The sequence below is a fragment of the Callithrix jacchus genome, chromosome 3 (genome assembly GCF_049354715.1).
Source record: "Callithrix jacchus isolate 240 chromosome 3, calJac240_pri, whole genome shotgun sequence".
Taxonomy (NCBI): domain Eukaryota; kingdom Metazoa; phylum Chordata; class Mammalia; order Primates; family Cebidae; genus Callithrix; species Callithrix jacchus.
In genome coordinates, this window is record NC_133504.1 from 151372040 (window position 1) to 151391176 (window position 19137).

The 19137-nt window shown below is 37.3% G+C and overlaps 1 protein-coding gene and 1 long non-coding RNA gene across 7 annotated transcripts in view; one reads left to right on the forward strand and one right to left on the reverse strand.

Annotated features, from left to right (window-relative positions):
• The window catches only part of ATP8A1 (ATPase phospholipid transporting 8A1), a 250764-nt gene that overhangs the window by 224141 nt on the left and 7486 nt on the right, over positions 1–19137 (forward strand). For all 6 annotated transcript variants that reach the window (XM_078367269.1, XM_008993413.5, XM_002745887.6 and 3 more), the window contains 2 exons: positions 11241–11329; positions 12037–12129. In XM_078367269.1, coding sequence (XP_078223395.1) covers positions 11241–11329; positions 12037–12129 — 182 coding nt within the window. The remainder of the gene's footprint in view (positions 1–11240; positions 11330–12036; positions 12130–19137) is intronic.
• Positions 8322–9788, reverse strand: LOC118152316 (uncharacterized). Its single transcript, XR_004740969.2, has 2 exons — positions 9372–9788; positions 8322–9282 (listed from the first exon to the last, which is right to left on the reverse strand). It is a non-coding gene; the product is annotated as an uncharacterized LOC118152316 (long non-coding RNA).

Genomic DNA, 19137 nt, shown 5'->3' on the forward strand with positions numbered 1-19137 from the left:
ACCAATACATTTCTACTTGGATCTCATTGACCAAAAGCTAATCATAGCCACAGGTAGCTGCAACAAGAGAGCCAGAGAGATGTAGCCTTTGAGCTGGAGGAAAAGATGTCCAGCCAAGGACCAAAGTGATTGCATCTAAAAAAGACAGAGAAAAGAGATAGATTGAATAGATTGAGGGGCAACTAAAAGTCTCAGCCGTGGAAGTCAGTTTTTCTATGTAAGCCATATCATGGCTATTTTTCTTTAAGTACTTCTTGAAGTTTTGAGGTTTTTAAAAGTTGCTTTCTACAGTCTTGAAATGCAGGTCATTGTGTTTTACAGACTGAATTACTTGTAATCAAACAATTTATGGTTTATGAGATGGCTTTTTACAAGCTTTTTTATAAAGCTAAAACGCAGAACCATCACAAAATTATGAAAACCTATAAGAATGATGTAACAAGTAAATATACTGAACATTGAGATAACGTGCCCTGTCTCATACCACTTAATAACATAATAACATCATAGCATTTTAAAATTTTGTTTTTCCTAGTAAAAAAATTTTTTTACCAAAACTGTTCTCATTTTTCTGTTAAAGTTTTTAAATAGGACAATAATGAAGATTAAAATAAAACAAATCCTGTTTTTAATTATCTCCACTATTCTGGGAACTGTATTCCTAGAAAATAGTTTCAGAACTGCAGATTTTCTAATGCTCTTGATGCCTTTTTAGAAAGACAATTTTCTTTTGCATTTTTAGTTCTCAGTATGCATTGATATATAGTCAGGTTTTTTTTTTGTAAAAATTAACTTCTGATTGATCCAGGTCCCAACTAGCTCTTCCTCCTTTCCCTCTAAACCCCTTTTTAAATCATTTATTTTATTACTCTCTTGCCAGAGAAGAGATGCAAAGGTTGTTTCTTGTATCATATGTCTAGATTGAATATTGGTTCTGAGCTCAACGAGGTGATCACCCCTTTTTCAGCTCCTCATCACCCCAGAGAAATGTCCAAGGGGAAGAAGCACATAAATGCTGTGAGCTAGTATCTAATTTGCATACTTTCTAAGACTTGTGTTTGTTTTTTGGGATAATCCAAACCAAGAGTTTTCTTTGTCTCTGATTAATCAAAAGCTGCTGAGAATAATTGTAAACATATTGATGTTTATCTGAAACACCCTTTTCTTTAGTTATTTTCTGGCTCTAGTTTTATGGAGAAAGTGAACATCCCATGTAAGAGTCCAATTCAGTTCAATTAAACTGAGATTTGTGGAGTGCCTATGTGTCAGAGCCTACACTGGGTGTCGGGGAATCAAAAGTTTCAGGAGTCCATTGTGAGGAGCTTGTTTGTTATGGAGTAGCCCCACAGACAATTAGGATATAAGATGCTACCTATTATGATCACAATGCACAGGCACTGAGAAGAGAGTGCTCGACAAGCTATTGTTCAGAAAGATATCTTGGTACTACTGTTCCTCAAGCTGTCCAGGAAGGTGAGTGTGTAAAGAGGCTTCCAGGTAGAGGACAGCCCAAGCAAGAAGCAAGTTTGGTGTTACCAAGGCAGAAAATGGTTGGAACTAGAACCAGAAAGTTGAGCAAAGGCCAGGGCACAGAAAGTTACCTGAATGTCATTAACATCATTACTGTAAGTCATGGCAGACAGCTTTTCATTACAGAATACACAGTATTCCACACAGTATTCCAAAGTACCAGGAGCCATAGAATAAAGATTTGAGTCAGAGGAAGTGATAAATGCTATTGATAAACTAGGATGTCTTGAAGATAATTATATTTTGACACAAATGTATATTATATAATTGAAATTTGCAAAAAATTTTTTCAGCTAAAATGAGAGAAAGCAAAGTTAGTTCCTAACGATAAGGCCCAGAATAGAGAATTTGGCATTTGCTCTCCTTTGTCTTTAGGCTTTCTCAGAGGGAAGTTTTGAGTCAGACTACCCAAGATGTTTAGCTACCGAAGGATTCCATAGGATTTCACCTCTTCATACCAAGTTTCATATGAGCTTAGAATTGTCTCTGATTAAAGTACAAGGTAGCAAATTCACCACTTACTACTGACCCAGGGATGCTTGTCTACCACCCACTTCAACCCCACACTCAACTACCATAATGAATTCAGATTGGAAGGTTCAGGCCCCTGAGAAAGAGTCCAACAACTTTATTACCTCTGCAGTGTCCCACCGTGGTATTTCACCAGCCTGGAACACAAAGACACTTTCAAAAGTGTTTACAAATTCAAATTCTGATGACGCTTTTCAGTGTCTGAAAGCAGAGTTGATTTTGATGAATCAATGTGAAGTTCCCATACATCAGTGGTAGCACTGCCAGCAGAGAACACTCTAGCATTCTACTGATATATTTCTACCTTGCCATAAAAATATAGATATTAATATTGTGGATTTTAGCTTTCAAGATACTCTAGAGTATCTTTGCTGTAAAAATGTAAATGTTAAAGTTGTGGATTTCAGCTTTCAGGGTATTCTAGAGTAACCGTGGAGTCTCAAATTCCATGAATAAGATCTTCCAGTCCACTGAGATTGGTTGACTGAGAAAAGGAGCTGGAGGAAAAAAGAGTCTATTATGGGTAACTGAGATTGGGTGAGATGGGACTGAAATGGGAATACAGCAACACAGAATACACCTTATTCAAAGAGATACCTCACTAATAGAGCATAGACAAAGCATTGAAGCATAGCAGGGAGGAAAGAGCCACAATTCGGTTAGAAAAATTAAGAAAACTTGTATGAAAAGAAACAGTACCTGCAAACTTGAAGCTAAGCATTGAAGATTTTTCTTGATGATTTTATGAAGAAGATGCTTCCTGAGGAGACCAGAAGGGTTAACTGAGACCTAGGAGGAGACAAGTTAAATGACCTCAGACCATGGCAGATAGCTTTTAAAAAGAGAAGCGTGGGAGGTGTGTATGTTTCAGGGATCATGGTAGGAATCATCTCTGAAGAGTTATACTACTAGGACGTTTCAGAGGGATCAGAACCGGAAAGAGCCATTGACTTCTTGGATTTGACACCATACCTGACCAAATCCTAAGAAATACGTAATGGACTTGCCACTTTTGGAGTTTTCTCTATCTCACTAACTCCCTTGGAAAAGCCCTAAATCTTTAAAGATAAAATAGCCTTTTTACGCAAAGAAAAATGAAAGGTTCCATTCACAGCAGCAAGAAGAAACCTTAGTTATGTGAATGGTTAGTAGAAAGAAAACTAGAAAATTTGACAAAAATGAGAGAAGGATTTTAAAAGTTGAATAAGTAAACATACCATTTTCTAAATAGAAGGATCATTAAATTGTCAGTCCTTCCCAATTTGTGAGCCATTTGGGGAAAGAAAAAAAAATACACCTTCTCCTCTTGATTGTAATCTAGCCTAGGAAAATAATTCTAAATTCAGAAAAAGAGATTAGTGTCTGACTGAAAATAGAGGCATTATACTATTTTGAGTGCTTCTCATATCAGTGAAAATTGAAGTTTTTTCTTCTTTAAATTTTATAATAAAAATTTTTCAATAACTTAGTAACTTGGAGTCATTAAGTCAATACCATACTTTAATAAATATATTTCAAAGTGCTATTCTAGTTTCTGAAAATACAATTATGAAAGAAAATCTCTGCATTTGGAAGGTTATAATCTAGAGAAGAAAAATATACAAACATAAGTCTATTATACCACAGGCTGTACTGCGTTAAATGCTCGGGAGGGCTTGAGCGCTGGGGAGAGGATGGGGTGGGGTGGAGTGGGGTGGGCTGCTGTTTTCAGTGGGGTGGTCACACAAGGCCTCACTGTACCTGAAGTTTTGTGAGCAGGACCTGAGGCTATCTGGAAGAAAATTCCAGATGGAAATAGACAAATGCTGAGAGCCTGAAAACTGCAGAGTGGTGGAAGCTGAATGAGGGAGGGAGTCACTATTAAAAATACTATTATTCCTAACGAACTAACGCAGGAACAGAAAACCACATACTGCATGTACTCACTTATAAGTGGGAGCTAAATGATGAGAAAACATGGACACATAGAGGAGAGCAATGCACACTGGGGCCTACAGAAGGTGGAGGTCGGAGGGTGGGAGGAGCAAGAAGATCGGGAGAAATAACCAGGCTCAATACCTGGGTAAGGAAATAATCTGTACAACAAACCGCCGTGACACAATTTACCTATGTAACAAATGTGCACATGTACCCCTGAAGTTAAAAGTTGGAGAAACACACACACACACACAAGTGAGCTGGCCTTCAGAGACAGGGCTGGGGCAGAACACACAGGGCCAGGAGACAGTTGTAAAGGCTCTCAATTTTTCTTCAAGTCTCTGGAGGGTTGAGCCAAGGAGTCATGATCTGACTTCTAAAAGGACTGCTCTGGGAGCTCTATTGAGAATAGTTATACAGGGAAAAGGTGGGGAACACCTAGCAGGCTGTCGTCGTACTCCAGACAGAAGATGATGGGGTCCTAGGCAAGTGTGGAAGGTCGTGAAGTGGGTAGATTCTGGATTTGGGGTGGGGAGAAGATTTGCTCTGAAAACCTTTTTTTTTTTTTTTTTTTCATTTAATGTTTTTGTTATGGTAGAACATACATTATATACTATTTATCATTTTAAGTGTAAATTCAATGGCATTAAGTGCATTCACATTGTTGTGCAACTTTCACCACTATCCACCTCTAGAACTTTTTCATCTTTTCCTCCTGAAACTTCATACTTGTTAAACAATTAATATTTTCCATTTCCCCTAACGCCTAGCAGCCAGAACTGGGCTTGCTGTTTCTGAATTGGACTATTCCAGGCACTGCATCTAAGTAGAATCACCTTTTATGTCGGGTTTATTTTATTTAGCATCATGTCTTCAGAGTTCACCCATGTTGTAACATGGGCCAGCATTTCATGTGTTTTAAAGCTTAATCCATTGTATGGGTATGCCACATTTTCCTTATCCACTCATCTGCTGATGTTGTTTATACCCTTTGGCTATAGTGAGTAGTGCTGCTATGAACATTGGTGTGTGAATTTTTTTAAGTCAAGCCAGTGAGATTTGCCAGTAAATTGAATGCGCAGTTCTAAAGAAAAGGGGGAATAAAGATGACTCGAGTATTTTGGCCAGAGCAGCCAGAAGGATAAAGTTTGTATTTGCCTAGAGGAGGAAGACTGGGATTTTGTATTCTGCTTCTTTTTCTTCAACATTGCAAAGTGTTCATACTGTGTAGTTACTTAAAATCTTTGTTAATGCTGGTACTTCCTTCTCTTCCTGACTATTCTATAGCTCTTCCTCACCTCCCCACAACCACAGAAACAAACAAACAAAACCCACTTTTATTTCCAGGTATCATACCTTTCTTGGATTCATTGAAATATTTCTGATGATTCAGACTGGGAGGTGGGGATAGTTTAACATATTTAGCTTTTAATGCACATCCCTCAACCTTTAACACAAAAGGCAGCCTACACTGGAAAAGGATAGTTGTGGAGTTAAATCAACTTCTTTCCCCAAAATAAAGAATTATCTGGCAATAACGCCCCCTAGAATAACTCCTTGCCAGAACACAAGAGAACTAAGCAGACCGTAACCACCACATCTCAGGAACAGGGTCCCCAGTCTCTATTGTTTTTCACTTAGTTTCTACAACACTAAGTTGTGAGGATATATTTATCCATAAATTATTTATTGAACATCTGCTTGGTGGCTGAGCACTTGGATCGTGAGAATTAAAAGAGCATATAGTCTAACAAGATGAATGAGCAACTAGAAAATGGGTGATAGGTGCCAACATACGTGTCCTCTGAGTCTAAGGAAGGAAGTAACATCTGAGCGGAAAACGAAGGAGCTGTAGGCATCACAGGTGCAAAGGCCCAAGGATAAGAGTGAGCATGGGTGCCTTCCAGTAACTGAAACACGTTATATGTAGCAAGAGATGGGACTGGCTTGAGAGATGATATTGGCAAAGCGATCAGAAGTCGGATAGAAAGGTCTTGAAATCTTATTAAAGATTTTGTTTTCTATTCTTAAGACAGTATGAAGCCACAGAAAGGGTTTAATCCAGGAACTGCTAACATTGAATTTGCCTTTTGGAACTATCTCTTTGGCTGCTAGAAGCAGAGTATTTCTGAAGTCAGGACAGCTAGAAGGACAGGCAAATTTTTTGGACTGGGATAATGGTGGCAGAGTTGGTAAGGGATGGGTGAATCTGAAGATGCTAAAGCACAACAGAACCTGGTGAAATACTAGAGGTAGGGCAAAAAGCCAATTCAGGAATAGGGCCCAGGTTTCTGTCTTGGGCAGCCAGGGATGACACCATTCCCTGAATAGCTTGTGCCAAAGTAGAGCAGGCTTTGGAGGGAAGACAGTGTGTGTTCAGTGTGGGATGTGTGAGGTTTGAGGTGCCTGTGCGACATGCAAGTTAGGAGTTCAGTAGTCTAGTCTGTGCTTCAAATTCAGGTGAGAAATCTAAGCCACAGGTGATTTGTGGCTGATTTCCATATAGATGATGATGCAAACTGCAAACCCTTCCAGGGAGGGTGTTTGTGTGCTAACAGAAGGCTCCTGGGAGAATACCAGGGTAATTTACCTTTCCCTTCAAGACTCTTCTAAACTATCAATTTTCTGATAATTACAATCTGGAATATCTTCAACAGCTTGGATAACATTCTGGCCTAGGGATGCACATTTGCCTAATTAGCCACATAGTGCTCTGTTAGCTTTAACTAGTATTTTGTTATTTAAAACAACCCACAACAAATATTTGCTTTCCCCAAAATTAGTTGTGTGGAATATTTTTAAGAAGGATATGGGGGAAAGTGTTCCATAATCAGTAGATAACTTTAGGAAACCTTGGTTTAAAAAAACTATTCAGTAGGGTGCTTTACTACTCTGACTTTTTGTTCGTTTTTCTTTTTGTGAGATAGAGTATCGCTCTATTGCCAGGCTGGAGTGCAATGGCGCAATCTCCGCTCACTGCAACCTCCGTCTCCCAGGTTCAAGCAATTATCCTGCCTTAGCCTCCCAAGTAGCTGGGACTACAGGCACATGCCACCACACCCAGCTAATTTTTGTATTTTTAGTAGAGACGAGGGTTTCACCATGTTGGCCAGGATGGTTTCGATCTCGTGACCTCAAGTGATCCGCCTACCTCGGCCTCCCAAAGTGCTGGGATTACAAGCGTGAACCGCACGTCCAGCCTACTCTGACTTCTTGAAGCCTTGTGCTACTCTGCCCTGTGACTCTCCAAGAGGATGCTGCTGTGGTTTCTTTTCACCTTTAATAAATCTCTGGCAATGGGCCCTTTGCGGGGATGCTTTCAGGATTAGCAACCACAGGACAGTTTCATGAGATACTGATAAGCAAAAGCTGGACCTCATTTTAACACATAGTTCAGAAATGCAATTATCGAATTAATAGGAATAAATGTTTGTGGTGTTGGTGCACATTGCCAGTTACCTTTTCCAAAGGCTACTTCGTTGCTGGTGGGAATATAAATTGCTACAATTACCTGTTCCACCCTACCCCACTCACTCCACCAAGCTGTGACAGTGAATTTTTAAAATCCGATCTAACTTGTCAGTGTTTCTCTAGGACTGCAGAGCAGCTCAGCACCTTTCCATGCTGTTGATTACTTGCTGCTGCTTTTATGAATACCTTTCTAGGTCTTTTCCCTGTCTCTTGAAATTGCAGCTATTCTTATGAAGATAAATGACTATTTTTCTGATCAGATACTAAGCCGGAATTTCATGTATTTGTAGCATTCGTTCTCCCAGTTTTTTATTGTTTATTTTTTAGCTATTTTTTCAAACACACAGAAGTTCTACATTTTCGTGAATCAGTTCTTTAAAGCATGCTTTCACTGTTTCTCGCTGTTTTTAAGCTTTGAAAGCCTTTATATAAGGCTTTGTCCAGACACTTAATAAATAATCACTTCTCAGTTTTTTGTTGTTGCCAACATTAATGTAAACCCTCTGGAAGGTAATTTCTCTTACTGCCCTCCCTTCCAAAAAAGAATGTGTTGAAGCACTATTTTCTGAATAATTTCCCTCCCAAAATTAATATATTATGCCTATATAGTTAATAATTTCTTGGAAAAAATTGTTTTTCTCCACTTCCTAAATTGGCAAATTGAGTTGAATGGCACTTTATTAGGGATCTCTTACTTTGGCCTGTGTTTCAGCATTGCATTTTAAAATCGCAGGTGAGACAAGCATATGTTGTGATATTAATCATAAAATTTGTAAATTGATTTACAGTTAATTTGATATTATCATAAAAATTTTCTTCCATGAAGTTCATGGGACAGATCACTGGAAAAAACAAGACACTAGAGCACTTAATGACATTTGACAATTGAAATGAAGAAAGTTTATTAATAATCAGTGCTATGCAGCCACTTTACCAACATTATTGAGTTTAATTCTTACAGTCCACTGTACGGCTGAGGAAACCGATACTGAGAAGTTACTTCTCAAGTGTCTGATTAGCTGGGAAGGGCAGTGCCAGGACCACTTCCAGACCTGCTTCAACTGGGGTCCATGGAGACAGTCTTAGGGTTTGCCAAAGGGCCTTCTGTTTCAGCTGTCTATACATTTCCATGAGTAAAAGTCACAGCATGTCACTCTGATACTGACAGTGTAAGCACATAGAAGTAGACTGAAGAACCATGTTGTTACAGGTTTGTAGGCAGGTAGCACACTTGAATTATCTCCCCTATGGGTCTGAACTTGGGCACATTGAAGATGAAGAAGAGTTTCAGTCTGGTGTGGGAGCATAGGTGCTAACAGATCATGCCATGTGGGTCAGAAGGTAAACCACTCGTACCCGTCATGCCCCTTGGCTTGGCCAAATGCACATAAACTCGTATTTTCTCAAACATTCATTCTCTGAAACTTTACACAGAAATTTCAGAACAATTCCTCTGTTGCAAGTTGCATTTTCAGGCAGCGTTGCTTTATTTTTGAAGCCCCAGTGGTTCAATTTTGAGCCAGCCTCACTCTGCAGAGACAAGCGATTGCTTGTTCCCCACACAGGGCCTGTGCCCTCCAGTTACCAGCTTTGCAGCTTCCTCGGCTGATCCCTTCTCAAGTCCCCCGGGAGCCACTTTTGTGGCAGATTCCATTTGGTTTCACAGGGCCTCGAGGAGGGGCAGTGGGGGCCACTTGGCCTGGTGCACCGGTCTCCCACATTAGGAGCAATTTGCAAACTGCTCTCGGAGGGAACCGGAGCCCAGCCCCGAACAGGCTGCTCCTGTTACCACCATTGTCTCAGGATCCCTTCGTCTTTTCCCAGCTGACCTGCCTGCGAGTGGGGAAATGTGAAAAGTTAGAGACAAAACTGGTTTCTTCGGAGTGAGGGGGAGCTTTCTTATACAGAAAGGAAGGAAATACCTCTGTGGGATTTTATTCTTCCTCCCTCTTCATCCAAAAAATACAAAGAGACTCTCTGTCTTTAATGCGAATGTCGGCTTTAAATCTTTTAGGTTTGGATTAACTCTGCAAAAGAAAAAAAAAATCTGACAGGCTTTCAGATATGACGCAGAAAAACTTTTTTTTCCTCAATTCATGTTGTTCATTTGTAAAGCCAAAGGCTGGTGGACTGAATGGTGGGGCGCCAGTCACTCCTGCGTTCGTCGTTAGCATCACAATGGTCAGAATTAGCAGCCTTGAATCTCCACCACTTTTGCCTTTTCCATCGGTGGACATTTAATACAAGGTGGTGAAGGCAAGAATAAATCCTCCTTCTCTTGCCCCCCGCCCCCACCAAATTAAAATATATTAAAATTAAGCCAAGTAAGTGTGGTATTTTCAGTTACATGCCTTGAAATTCTTATCTTACCTTCCCCCCAGAAGGAGAAATTGGTTTTTTACAGTTGTTACCTTACTAGAAAGCTTCTTTCAATCTAAAGAAAATCCACTGGCTTGATAGACATTTCCTATTACACAGTTATTGTTGGTTTTCACTGTTGAGGATGTCAACAAACATGTCAAAGATCATGTTTTGCTTATTAAATAAAGTGACTTTTATGTGAATATGTTTCGCCTTGTTGGTGTCTACAATATGGATGCCATTTCATTGAACCCACGTGGCAAAACTTATTTTCTGGAATTTTTTGTAATAGCATGATTTTATTTTAAAAGCGTTTAGAGCTATTCACTTCTACATAGAGAAAAATCTTGGTGTCCTTGAACCTGCACTCTGTATGGATAAGCTCATGTCAATGCAGAAAAAAATTTAAACAGCAGTTCCTAGCTCTTAATTGAGAGTCAGAATGAATAGGTAATCTGAAATATAATTTAAAATTAATAATCTGCATGTTTCATAAGGACTGATTGCTTAAGACTATTTAAGTGTAATTGTGAAATTTTCTAGAATAATTAAACTCTAGGTTATTTTTAATTCCTGAACCATACCTGAACTTTTTTTAATTTTGTGTGATTTTTAGTAGAATCGAAATGTGCGTACATTAGTTGGCTATGTTTTAATGGAATTAAAACCATATCTTTATGGATTTAAATAGGTACTGAAAATTTACTCTTGATAAACAGATTAAAAGAAGTGAAACCAAAATATTCATTTTGCTTTTTTATTGTATAATACTATTCCTTTTAAATTCTGTGTAATCTAACTATATTACAAAGATATTTTTATTGCAAATAAATAATAGAATTTAGTTTTAAGTTACAGAATCTTTTTTTTGCAACCCAAAAAGCTCTAATAATACAGCAATTTGGTGTTTAATATAAAGGAATTATTAAAGTTATATTTAATATACTTTTATTTGGCTTTTACATACAAGATATTGGCTTGACTTTAGCAATAAGAGCTGTGCACCAATGCCAGTTACATAAATCACTGAACAAAAATTAGGATTATTCCTACCTAATGTTAACCAAAAATAATCAAATTGTTGTTTTCATAGGTATCTTAATTTGATTATACTGTAGTCATGATTTATCTGGATGATTTTTAATACCCTATAATTGTACAAAAGTAATTTTCACTTGCCGGAAATAGTAAATTTAGTTTCTAATTATGATTTATTTTATACCATATATTATTATAAGAGAATTTAATCCAGATTATATTTTAAATTTGCTCAAAAATTTAAGTTAATTTCATAACTTTGAATTCAGAGTTGTATACTCTCTTATTGAATGATATTCTTAAAATTGTTTTATTTAAAATTGCATAAAAACTAAACACAAATCCTGTATTTTCTGGTTTTAAAGTTATTTTGTTTCTGCCGATTTACACAGGCAGCAATGTTGTTCAGTTCCGGAGTCTTTTGGATGGGCTTGTTATTCATCCCTGTGGCGTCTCTGCTCCTTGATGTGGTGTACAAGGTGTAAGTACACACTCTGTTCTATACAGAAAAATGTAGATGCATATTAATCCTCAGATTTCTCTCTTTGTAATGTCAATTCAAGCATGTAGAGTTCACGGGATAGGGACTGGTAATAATATTTAATTTTAAATAAGGAAGGGGTGATTCAGGAACTGGAAAACTAGTTTAAAAGACTAAATGAGAAGTAAAGCAGGTCGTTTCAGTAAACACAGAAAAGTACATGACATTGGAGAAAATTACATCAGGGAGTATGTTTTTTAGAAACAGCCCCAAGACCCATACAGAGTAGTAGAAGAAAAATTGTACTATTTCTAAACATATTTTTTATTAATATAAAAAGAAATGTTTTGCTTGCCTGATTCCAAACATATATAAAATATAAAATGAAAACATTACTGATTTTTTTCAAGGGTTATAAGTTTTAAAATCCCTTCCCCCAAAAAAGATAGCATTTATTACCTGATGTTTATTTAAATAACTATGAGAGTTTTAATATTGTAAACCTAAACCAGCATTTATTTTAAAACTGTCATTTCTATATTAATGCTCAAAATTATGGTAATTTTTAAGATTCTGTTGAAAAACTGCTTGTACTCTTGTTACTGTTGTACCTTATCAGCAGCCATGATAATAAGCCAGACATCTAGTTCTGTAAAGTCTTCACAAGAGTATTTCCATGCAAATCCCTTTTTTTTTCCTTTTTGCAGGATCAAAAGGACTGCTTTTAAAACATTGGTCGATGAAGTTCAGGAACTGGAGGCAAAATCTCAAGACCCAGGAGCAGTTGTACTTGGAAAAAGGTAAAATATACAGTGAATATGTTCTTTTCCAAATGAACTTCAAGTTTATATCATGCTAGTGGTTGGAAATAAATGGTAAGACTTCTATTTATCAGCCAGCATGGAGCTGGCAGTGTCACTGACAGGTTTGGGAATCAGAGAGATGTGAATTTAAATCAAATCTGTCACTTTCTAAACTGTGTGGCCTTGGCTACGTTGCTCAATCCTACTGAGCCTCAATTTCCTCATCAATAAAATGGGGGCAATAATACCTACCTAATGGTTAGTTGAAAGAGTTGAATAAAATATTATAAAGCACTTAGCATAGTGCACAGTCTTTAATGAGCATTAAATAAATGGTAGTTACAAACATTGTGTTATTAAATTGCAAGAAAAGAAAAAGACTTTTAGCTTGAAATAGTATCCATAATAAAATAGTATGTAATAAAAATCATAGTTTGATATAAGACAAACTACCTTATATAATTGCATTTATGGTTCAGTAGTTATTAGGAACTGACCTGGATATATATCATATATGAAGTGAATTATGTCTCACAAGTTCTCTTCCTTATCACCACCCCCCACCGAAGTAAAGCAAAGTTAGAAAGCTAATCAAATCCACGAAATTCACAAAGTGTTGTAAGAAAAAAATTAAAATTAGTTGCAATCTATTATAAAACACAATCATGAAGATAGTAGCAGGAATTTATTTTTTCTTCACGTTCATCATACTAAAGTAAGCTGAAGTTTTGGCTAAACTATAGGAAATGTTTTACTCTGGTATATGTCACCTTAATCATGATTCACTGTTGTTATTCATTCTGACTCAACGGAGTGTCAGAACTCGGTGAGACCTTGGCTTCCAGCTGTCTCTTGCTCTCAATATGCTGAAAGAACTCATCACACACCAGTGTGTGCTACTTTTTTGAAAATAATAGCACTGACCTTTGTTGAGCGCTCACTATGTGCCAGGTACTTCCCTTGCATTTATGTGCACTATCTCACTAAATCCCAGTAACAACCCCATACAGATCCATCATCTTGATTTTTTTTTCCAGATAAGGAAACTGGGGCTTCGAGAGGTGAAGTTCCCAAGGTTATTAGTGACAGATCTGGGCCTGGGGCCCATGTCAACTGATCTCAGAGCTCCTGCTCTAAACCATTCACAATTCTGCCTCCTTTTGCTACTTGTTCAAAAATATAATAGAGCTGCAAAAACAGTATACTACTAACTTGACAGAGTACTTAACCTCTGACTCAGCGTCCCGGTGTATAGGAGGGGAATGATAATACCTGCTTTCAAGGTTGTATTCTCCTCCCTCCACCTTTCCCTTCATCTAAAAATTTGCATCCTAGGATTCCTCATGGGAAAGCATCTATTCCGTTACCTGGCAGTTTGTCAGTAAATTCAGTTCATAAATTCATATCTCAGTTCTCTTTCTCTGGTGATAAAAAGAATACAGTGAGAGTTCTAGCTCATGAAATTGTGACTAAAACCATTTATTCATAATTATTAGGGAAAGACCTGTTAATACTGTTATTATCCTTAACAGAATGTTTCCAGATTATTGTGTTAATAAAATCACATTAAGCCCTTCCACATAATACTTAGTTTGCCTTTTTGTTGTCTGCTAGTGACTTCAATTCATAAATCAGGCCAATGTAATGACCTCCAGGTCCTAAACATTCAGTGAGTCTCTAATATATGTAGCTCCCTCCATTAAATAAAATAAGCCAAAGGAAAGAAGTGAAATCTAGCATAAATGACCACCTGCTTCTTCATAGGAAACGCATCAGATAAATTTCCTGCTGCTGCCCATCTCCTTTGCCTAAAACAGCTATTTAGCTTTTCCTAAGAACTCAGGAGTGTGTTAGCTATCAGCTGAATACCACAGACAAAACCCTGGACCCACAAATATTCCATGTTGCTATTGCCACCCACTGGTGACCAGAAGGTTGATGATAATTGTAACCATAATGGCTTCCTGCTAGATGGCAGGTGCCAGGAGAGGGGAGGCAAGGGAAGGATCTGTGAAAGGAGAAAAATAGCAACTGGATGGAAACATCTTCATGCTAAAGTAATGGTACTCTAAGGTTAAAGAATTGGTGGATTGATTTTACCATCTGGATTATTTTAGGAATCTTGGAGAATGAAATTGATTTCAGATTTCGAAAAGTTAGCAAAAAAAAAATTTTTTGAGATGGAGTCTCGTACTGTCGCCTGGGCTGGAGCGCAGTGGTGCGATCTTAGCTCACTGCAACCTCTGCCTCCCGGGTTCACGTGATTCTCCTGCCTCAGCCTCACAAGTAGATGGGATTACAGGTGTACACCACCACACCTGGCTAATTTTTTGTATTTTTAGAAGAGATGGGGTTTCACTATGTTGGCTAGGTTGGTCTCAAACTCCTGACCTCAAGATCCACCTACCTCAACCTCCCAAAGTGCTGGGATTACAGGTGTCAGCCACAGCACCCAGCCAAAAGTTAACAAATTTTATCTACATTATCAAAAGGGAAGAAATTGTGATTCTTGTGGATTCTAATGACACCAGACTTTGTTTAGTTCTGAACACCATGTTATTTTATATCTGCCAATCTTTGCATTTGCTGTTCCCCTGTCTGGGAGCCAGTACCCCTCTTACAGACCAGGCATTCCAATTCTCAGCTTTCAAAACCCAATGTAGATGTAATTTTTTCAACTTCTCACATCTATAATATGTAATTCCTAGCCTACTATCTCTGTACTTTTGTACTCTGTTTATAGCCTGTATAAACTTTTGTTGTTACACTGATCGCATTGCATTATAAAGTATTAGTTTACTCTATGTATGTTTTTCCCCCTACTAGATTGAGCTCCTAGAAGGAGAGGCCCATGTCTTAGTCATAGCTGCAACCCAGCACCTGCTACAGCACCAGGAACGTAGTAGCACTCAATAAATATTTGTTGAGTGGATGAACGGGATAGTTAAGAGAATAAATTAAAGAATGGATGAAAGAAAGAGTGGGCAAAAGGATTGCTGAGTAAGAGAAAGGATTGTTGAATTGATGGTTGACCTGTTGGCTGTGAAACAGAAATCTGATACATAAAAACATAGAGAAAATTATATAGTTGGCACTTCCCAAACAAGGTAATATCCAAAGCAACCATCATTTACTTTGTCATACAGTGATACAGTTCTTAAGAAAGATCTTGTGAGTTGATCATCCCCAATTTTTTTAATCTTCACTAAGTATGACTTAAACTCAAGTTATGTATAAAATGCAAATGTCAGAAAAACAATAAATTGTAAGCACATAAGAAAGATGAATATTTACAATAATATCTTGTCTGTGTTCATTTTCAAAAATAAACCATCTTGGTTAAAACAGACATTTTTAGTAGAAATAGCATGCCACCTACCATATTACCCAGAAAATTAGATTCATTTTATTATATTTTAGGGGGAAAATATCTTCAATCAATCTAAATATGTTCTAAAATGCATGCTTTTGAACCATGGGTTATAGTAGAAATAAATGCAAGTCTACAATGGTGAGAGAATAACCTAAACCTTACTCCTGAAGGTTTAAAATAATCCAAACCTTGCTGCCTTCTGACCTCTACCAAAGTACATGTAAGGAGCTGAGTTCTTTTTTTTTTTTTTTTTTTTTTTTTGAGACAGAGTCTCGCTCTATTGCCCAAACTGGAGTGCAGTGTCATAATCTCAGTTCACGGCAACCTCCACCTTCTGGGTTCAAGTGATTCTTCAGCCTTAACCTCCTGAGTAGCTGGGACTACAGGCACGCACCACCACACCCAGCTTATTTTTGTATTTTTAGTACAGATAGGGTTTCACCATATTGATCAGGCTGGTCTTGAACTTCTGACCTCATGATCTGCTTGCCTTGGCTTCCCAAAATACTGGGATTACAGGCGTGAGCCACCACGCCCGGCCAGGAGCTGAGTTCTGAAGAACTGAAGAAAAACTGTCCACTGGAGAAAAATAAAATGTAATTGTACTTTAAAAAAATAAAATAACCCAAATCTTACTCCTGAACATTTATACCTTATCCAAAAGTTTACAATAAGAAATTATGGATACTGTGGGCTCCTTGGAGGCAAGACAATTATTTTTGGATATCATTGGAGTGTGTGTGAAGCAATGTATTTTATAGACAGGCAAATATAATGAGTCTCATAATTCTTTTATATTTCTCACTGTAGTCATTAGCCAGCATATCATCATCAGCCATTACTAAATCGAATTTTAGCCTGGGATCTTCAGGTCAGTCCTCACTGATTTGCCTGGTACCACTGTTTGGCCATGGTTTACAGCTTTCACAGCTGGGAGAGTCAGGAATACAAGTGTCAGAGATCTCAGTGGTGTGGATGGTGACAGTGCTCTTTCGAACCTTTCTGTTGCATTGTTCATCTTAATGAAAAGCAGTTTTAACATTGCTCCAGAACTAGTAGAAAGGAAATAATTGTATTTCTCAGTGTTCACGCTAGATTTTGATATCAGTACTACTTAAATACTTTGGTCGAGATTGAGGACACAGGAATCTGTCAGATGCTTCCTTCAGCCTTTCTCATCACCGTGATAATGGTTCTATCCAACATTCGAAAAGAAAAGTGACAGAACACTGAAATGTTTTCAGCTCCAGGGCAGAGATTAGGCCTGTTCTATTCATTGTTTGTCTCCCCACCACTACAGCTACCCTAGTGTAGGACAGCTATCACATGCTATACGTTAAACATTCCGTGAATGAATAGTTATTTATTTTTTGGAGAATTTGTTTTAATGAGTCAACCTAAATAGCTTACCATCCCAATATGTAGACAAATGCAAATTTACTCCTCAAGTTTCCCACTGAAAATTCCATAAGACAGCACATTCCCACACATTCCAGAACTATAAATTGGTTTTTACCAACACCAACATTTTTTAGTATTTGTAAGTGAAATATTATGTTAAACATGTTATCTTTACATTCACCTCCACCAAATGTTTAAGTTGCAACATTTTAGTGGGTTTGGAAATAAGGTAACAATATTTAGTGGCAGTTGTACGATTGCATTAAACAAACTCAGAATTTACATAGCTTGGTATGTAAATGAAAGGCTATAAAAGACTGAGTAAAACTGCTAGCCAGAGTTGTGAATAGAATATGGTTTTAGTGAGAAGGTATCATCATCTTGGTGGTGTTTTTTTGTTTTTGTTTTGTCTTTTCACACTGTGTTAAGCTGTTCCACTAAAACTGAACTTTTAATGTATCAGTGTTAATATAAGTATATTTTATAATGTGCCTTAATAGTAATATTAGTACCTTTAAACATTGATGGCCCAGAATTGCATAAATGTTTAAATGAGTAGTTCCCCAAAGAAATAAGATAAGACTAGAGAAATACAACTTATCACTTATTTATTAAGCAGCTTCCTGTGAATGGCATTTATATTCTGGAGGAGGGACTCTGCTCTATAGGACTAAAGCAAGAAGTTCAAAGCAGTTAAGGAAAAACAAAACAAAAATCTAGTCATTTTCTTAGTACAGAGGTAGAATGAGACTATCATAAATTAAAACTTATGTGCAGCGACAGACATCTCACCTTGAGCTTATGTTGACTAGAAACCAAAGCATCAAAAATGCTCCTTACAAAGTACCTTTTGTTTTGTGATGATCTCTGTTCTAGTTAATTTTTCATAATAAATTCTCAGGATCTTGGAGGTACAGGTGGGAGGGCCAGCATTTGTTGAGTGTTTCCTATGAGCCAGTCATTGTGCTGACAGCTCCCTGCATCCTCACAGTCTGCCTGAGGGTTAAGTACTGCCCTCTTGTTATATAGGAGATGACTGAGAAAGGTTTGCCTGTGGTGACCCAGCTAATAAGTAGCCGACACAAAATTAAATTTAAGCACTATTCTGGAGCCCATGCTTTTTCCTGAGTAATATGCTTCTTTTTTAAGAAACAGATTTTCTTACTGCTTTGTTTTAATGCTGTACATTAACTTTATATAAAAGAAGAGCTGAGAGCCTTTATATGAACTGTACAAATGGAGTTATGTTATCTTACATATTTCAGTTACCACAATATGAAAGATTCTCATATGTGCCTTCTTAACACTTTAATATTATAATATTAAAGTATTATGCATTTAGTAAGACCAGCCTGAAACCTGGAAAATGCCTTTTGGGAACAAGATGCTGCATAATGATACATTGCTATCTTCTATTCTCCTGTAATCATTTCAGTTAGTCTCATGTAGTCATTTCGGTTTGTAACACGGGAGACTTTCCAGCACCCCATCCACAAGGCTCTGCTAAGGAAATCAGACCACCTGCTGCTAAAGCTGTGACTTCCTCAAAGCAGTTACATATTTTAGTGTCCCTCAGGGTCCATGGGTCTGTAATGCTAGATCATTTAAAGAGTAGAGTAAGAAAGCAACTCTGTAAAAATGGCCCTTTCTCATTTCTCATATCTGTTTATTTCACTGACAGAAACAAGTTTTACAACTGTTTGCAGAACTGCTGGAGTTTTAGATTAATTAGTTTTCTTGCCTTAATGTAGCTAATTTCCAGTGACAGTGAAATATGTCTAATAATACCAGTTAACCTCCCTAGACTTCAAAATATATGTGTGGAAGATTACTACAAATGTCAACATTTCTAAATATTTTTTCTTCGGTTTTTGCCTAAATGTTTGCATAATTCATTTACACAATGAGTTCATTTTGCAAAGGATCCTTTTTTTGTATATGATATTGTTGCATTTCAGGGTCTCAGAAAAATTGGCAAAACACAGAACTAACATAACACAGCAATTTAAAGCTTTTATAGTGGGAAAAACACAAGATGGAAATTTTTCAGTTGAGTCAGTTCCAGTTATTAAAATTGCATAAACATTTGCTGCAACATATAGGGATTATTTATTTGTGTCTCATGCCTGTTATGTTCTTTAATATCAAAACAAAATGTTACAAATCAAACAATGAAGAAATGGCACGATGGGAAGATTGATGATGTCTATAAGTACATTTCAGAATTATTA